Source organism: Nanorana parkeri, unplaced genomic scaffold, assembly GCF_000935625.1.
Source record: "Nanorana parkeri isolate BGI_ZX_2015 unplaced genomic scaffold, ASM93562v1 scaffold1642, whole genome shotgun sequence".
Classification (NCBI taxonomy): Eukaryota; Metazoa; Chordata; class Amphibia; order Anura; family Dicroglossidae; genus Nanorana; species Nanorana parkeri.
The window spans coordinates 44345-50344 of NW_017307910.1; the positions used below are offsets into that span (position 1 = coordinate 44345).

The 6000-nt window shown below is 40.8% G+C and overlaps 1 protein-coding gene across 1 annotated transcript in view; it reads right to left on the bottom strand.

Moving 5' to 3' along the window:
* Positions 1–6000, bottom strand: part of FURIN (furin, paired basic amino acid cleaving enzyme) — a 167083-nt gene that overhangs the window by 34998 nt on the left and 126085 nt on the right. Inside the window, exon 6 of the mRNA XM_018570964.1 lies at positions 1241–1329. Within this exon, the coding sequence (XP_018426466.1) occupies positions 1241–1329 (89 nt within the window). The remainder of the gene's footprint in view (positions 1–1240; positions 1330–6000) is intronic.

Genomic DNA, 6000 nt, shown 5'->3' on the forward strand with positions numbered 1-6000 from the left:
ATCATCGCAAGCCCGCCCCCCTGAGGGGCGGGCTTCCGATGACCGCAATGCTGAACGGGCAGTGTGCGCGTGCGCACACCGGCACGTTCAGCATTTGTCTTCCGAGCACCGTTCTAACCAGCCGAGAATCGTACGATTCCCGGCTGGTTTTCGAACATGCTGGTTCGACAGAAGACGTGCGACTGTATAGTAGAAACGGTCGCACGTCTCCGTTCACACTACTCGATTATCGTACGAAAACCCGATCGCATACGATTATCGTACGATAATCGTGCAGTGTATGGGCACCTTAAGGCACTGGTTACTTCTTATGGTTACAACAGTTCATTTATCTAGGTGTCATTGATATAATTAAATCAATAGATGTGATAAAATGAGCAGTTGTGGTACAGGAGAATCATGTGATCGTTTTAATGATTATTCTTTTGCCATTTTACAAAATAGAGCAACAATGTCTGCACTGTGTGACAATTAAAACAATTGCCAGATTTTTTGCATTTACAAAGTTACAAAATCAGATGCAATTTGGCTTCCTGTGACCATCTCCATTTAAATGAAACTTTGTACTGAAAGATATACAAGGACTGCCATTGCTGACCATCTAAGAATAAGAGTTATCCGTTTGTCTTGCCGAGTCACTGACCTGAAAAAGTATGCAGATTAAAAAAGGGTATAGTCAGAACTCCTCATCTTAATATTTATTCCAGTTCAATGCCTCAGAAAGTATTGAAGCCAATGAAACCGTGTGACAAGCTGGCAACTGGAATTTTCCAAAGGAGAGGTCAGACCTTGTAGCCCCATACTCTAAACTAGGGCTGCAACAACTAATCGACATAATCGATTATAATCGATTGAAAAAGTTGTCAACTTTTTAACTACATGTTTCCTTTAATCTCAAATATCCCATTACTTAAAAGATGGAGCAACAACATTATATAATGGTCTGGTTAAAAAAAATAAAAAAAATAAATCGTACAAAAATGAGGATGGTATCCAAAATTCTGTAAAGAGTCAGCTTGTATTAATGTACACTACTCTCTATGGCTGTACTTTGCACACCCAGTGTTTTGACAACATCATATGATCATCTAACAGGACAGCATTTTAAAAATGTGCAGAATAATTCATTGCCACATTACACACCCGTTTCCAAACAAAGTCACATTTATGAAGATTACTTTGTATAAAGTAACTTGTACATGAGCCGTACCCTAAGTTATATTATAAGCTACATGCTTACCACCAATCTTGGCATTAAAAGCTATTCCAACACCGCAAATTCCATTATTTGCCACTGCTGCCACCTCACCCGCACACCGCGTACCATGCCTAGAAAATAAAAGGGCATACTGTTTATTACACAATTCATACTGAGTACTTGTTTTAACATGCCTGATTTTAAGTAAAATGAAACAAAGGTGGATTCTTTCTAACTTTCCTTTGTGTTTGAGCTTAAATCGCCTTATAACAATTTACAGTTATTTTGTAAGTGAAAAAACCCCCACAATATCTGTGTGCCTGCCAACATCATTTAGAAGAGTAATTATAAACGGAGGCGTTTAAAACCTTACATTCTAGCCAAAGAAAAGACAAACTTTTGCACATTCCTGGAAATGTATTTCTTTTTCAAACATACATATCTATTTGCAGCTGTGTGTTAGCATTGATTCACTCTGCTAGCACTAGTTCCCCATCCAATCCCAGAGACGCAAGATGTCAGTTGCTGCCACTGTATCACACCAAGCTGTGACCAGGACTAAGTTTCTGCAGAGCTGAATGAAGTGGGGCATTGTGCGCACAGGACATAAATCTTTTATGTCTGTCCCATTTTGTACCATAGACAGGATCCACAGCTCCACAAGACAAACATTAAAAGTACATGAGCTTGGCAAAGGTCTATTGGCATTCCAAGGGCCTGTCCGGTTCGTTAACCCTTAACAGGTTCTGCTTGCCTTCTTCAAGAGACTGGCATGTACTAGATCTAAAATTTAAAACCGCATATATTCACATACTCATTAAAATTTTCAAACAGTGATTTGTGGCCAATAAAAAGCACACCAGATTATTGCAATGAAATCAATATCGTTCACACATACACAATGCACAAAAGGAAGAATCAGGTTGCAATAAGCGACAAGAGCAATTGTTTAACTAGACACTTTTAATCATCTGATCTTTTATGTCAGAGATAAACTACCACCCTTGATGTAAGACTCTTGTAAGAAAATAAGTTAGATAAGAAACCATTGGAAGAGTATTTCTAGCCACAGTGCGAATAACCCGAACTAGAAAAGGTTTTTCATTGGTGCTCAGATTCCAATTATCATCAAAACTGTCCATGTGCATTAGGCAGTCACTGCAATTGGCATTAAAATGAGAAATATCTATATACATATCTACAGGGCTCGAAAATCCACTCGTCTGCGACGAGCAGACAGTGGAGCCCGACGAGCAGCTTCCAGGCCGGCCGCTGTAATTACACGGCCGGCCGGGAGCTTTACAGTCAATATATACACATATCTATATATACACGCACAAAACCACTATAGTTTTACATTTAGTGGATTTATCCACTTCATGCCAAAAAGGGTTTACCAAGTTCATTGCCATTATTCAAATTTCAACAGACCAATTCCAAGTTATGAGAAGATGCTAAAAATCTGAGACCAAAATGACATTGTTGATCTATTCGAAGCTATAGCATCATAGTAAATAACAGATCAGACAGAAGGTAGAATAGGACTAGTTAGTCGTTTGTGACTGCCCAGGGCCTGCACTGATTGGCAACTGGCATCAACTATGAAACCACCACCCAGTGACATCACAAGCCCCAGATTTGTATTATGCTTCTGAACGCAGCTCTATTACAGCAAATGTGTTAATGCACATAGTGGACGTTAGATCTGTAATTCAGAGCAGAGTTGAGGAGCATAAAAATAAAGTGTCCCAAATCTGCAGAGTGGAGCTAACTGGCATAATTCATGCACATAAATTAATTCTAGTGGTTAGAATGACTGAATATTCAGCGTAGATTGGAGTATTTTAATATGCCCATGTGCATGGGCCCTAAGATGTTTGTCCACTTGGAGACCTGTCTTTTTGCACAACTTCGTTCTAATGCAGGTAGACATGAAATCGTTGAATTTATATATAATAAAGGGTTGTTTTGTTTTTTACTCTAAAAATAAATTTCAAACAGTTGATATGTTACCAAAGATTCTGCGTGTGATGAGAATTACGTTAAACCTTGAGAAGTCAAGGCCAGCTTTCAGTCTCCCGACTTTAAAGATGGAAAATATGGCGTACCAGCTGTAGTTATAACCTTCACCTTGACATGACTGTGGCAGCTCTCCATTGAGGAGAATTATAGCACGTTAGCGTGTGCTGGACGGGCCAGAAAAAAATATGACGGCTAAATAGATTTTGCAATAAAGCACATAGTTTTAACCCCTGTGTCAAAATCTTACAAGTCCATTTTTATAGCAGGCAGGTACCGGTGGCACTGAATGCCATTTCCTGATCCAGCAAGCCGTAAAATATGCTGCAAACCAGTAATTTCACAATGACAGGAGCAGTCAGCATTTTTAAACCATAACATAAAAAGTCAAGTGTTGTGAAAGGCATATCCTATGGGGCCACAAACATAACAGAATTCCTGCATACTGGCGTAAAACTGCACAATACTAGCCTCGTCTCTCCTGTGTATCATTAGGAGCTGCAAACTTCCTGCATGGTTATGGTCATGCAAGTTTTATAAGCAGAAAAGGCTTGAGAAGTTCTTATAAATCAACCCTTAAAGCAGCTAGTTTTCTGGACCGTGTCAGAAAGAGGAGGAAAACGACTGGTGGGATTCCGCTATAGCGGATGCGGTGCCAGAGAGAAACTTGCAGTAAAATACATGTAAAGCAAAATCTCCATCAAAGTTGACAATACTCAGAACGATTCCAGCTACATCATTCATGACATATTGTCATCGTCTGATTTCCGGAGACAGTTTAAAATTTAGGAGACCTATCCTCTTAACTCTGGTTAATCAGCTGAATACACTGATGAAATACATGTGTATAGGTTTGCCATTTTATGTTTCATAGTTCGTCAGCCAGTCTTGTGATTTGCATAACTCTTGTATAATGCAGGGTCCTTGCAGATCGCAAGCTTACTTCCTGGTTCATAAAATCGGGGTCCAGCTACTTGGCTTCCTATGCTGCCTCTCAGAATCTTGGCTGATCATTGAACATCATCTCTGCCCAATAAGCAGGGCGTTCACCAGGCTAATAGAGTGACCATCCTGACTGTGCAAGGTGTATGTACCACAAGAACGTCTGGACAAACTTGCAAATACTTTACGGCAGATTGAAACCAGATGTGCTGAGGCTGCGCAGGCTGAGTTTTCCAATGCACAGACAAGGCAAAATGTCTTGTTTACTGCGAGTCCAGTTCACACAAGCTGCATGCAGTACTTTTCAGTGCAGCGTGGTGCAACCGCATGTCACCGTGCTGTGCCTGTAGAACTCAATGAAATGCAGTGTGTGACATTCTAAAAAAATAACAAACAAGGTGATGCGACAGCATCGGTGCATAACTACGGCTTCCCTCACTGTGTGTTATGCATATATAATAAATATAAACAGATGCATTACTGGGGCTGTTTGCTGCCACTCTTTTGTCTGGACAGTATTTAGAAAATACAAAATTAAAAACTCCCATATGGGTTACATCAACATCTTTAAACCTGTCAAACTTAAGCCTTCATGCACAGCTCATTAAAACAGAGACTGTGAGAGTGATTGGAGATGCACCCAGCCAGGTGTTTCAGACTTTCCAACCAAGCCTCCATTATCCTCAGTTCAAGTCAATTAATGCTTAACTATGCAAGCTGGAGTTGTGCTGCAAATGAGATAAATGTTGATCAGGGATGAAGTACAGCTATGAAGATATAAAAGAATGCATTTGGAGGCCTTCTTTTAAGCTCATCCCATATTATAACTAAAGTGATGCAAGATCACAGAAAGGAAAAACACAGCTGCTTCTACTGTGTGATAAATGCAATCGGCCAAAATACAGTGTAAAGCTGACCATACACTTTACAACCATTGCAAGACTTTAGTCTTGCGATGGTTGTAAGGTAATTAAAAAAAACGTACGATCTGCCCATCTTGGACAGGCAAATCGTACTTGTGATCATCGCAAGTCCGCTCCGCTGAGGGGCGGGCTTCCGATGACTGCAATGCTGAACGGGCAGTGTGCGATTGCGCACACCGGCCAGTGCGGCATTTGTCTTATGAGCAGGCCACAAACCCGCCGAAAATCGCATGATTCACGGCGGGTTTTCAAACATGCTCGTAAGACAAAAGATGTGACCGTACAGTAGAAACGGTTGCATGCCTTCCATACACCTGCCGATTATCGTACGATAAATCGGCAGGTGTATGGGCACCTTAAGCCAAACCACATGTAGCTCTGCTTGTGAGTGATCTGATAGAAACCAATGGTGGGGGACACACTAAAAACAGCAAAACAAAGCAATGATAGAAATGTTTATTTGTTAATAAATCTTAGGCAAGACTCGCCAAGGTCTCGTTCACACAGACAGCAGGCTCCACCTCCTTTCTGAAAAGCAGTTCCCAGAGAATCGCTTTCCAGAGGGTAGTAGAGCAGAGGCATTCCAGAGGGCAGTAGAGCAGAGACGTTCAAAAGGGCAATACTTACACCTCCTAAGAACCTTTTCTGGCTCTGCTTTTCTCAATCCCAAACAGGATTTTGTATTGCAATACTGTGTTGCAACCATGTACATTGATTGCAATGGTAGTGTTTGGCATACGGCATCGTCTGCTAAATCCGATTTAAATTAAAAAATGTGCCACAGTCACTATTTTAAGCTTTAGGTGGGTGGCCGAGGCTGATCAACCACCTGTTTTTAGCGCCCCCTTGCTGCACACGTAAAGGAGGTCTTAGGGAGCACAAGAAGTTATAAATAAAAATAAATAAAAAAGATGGTTT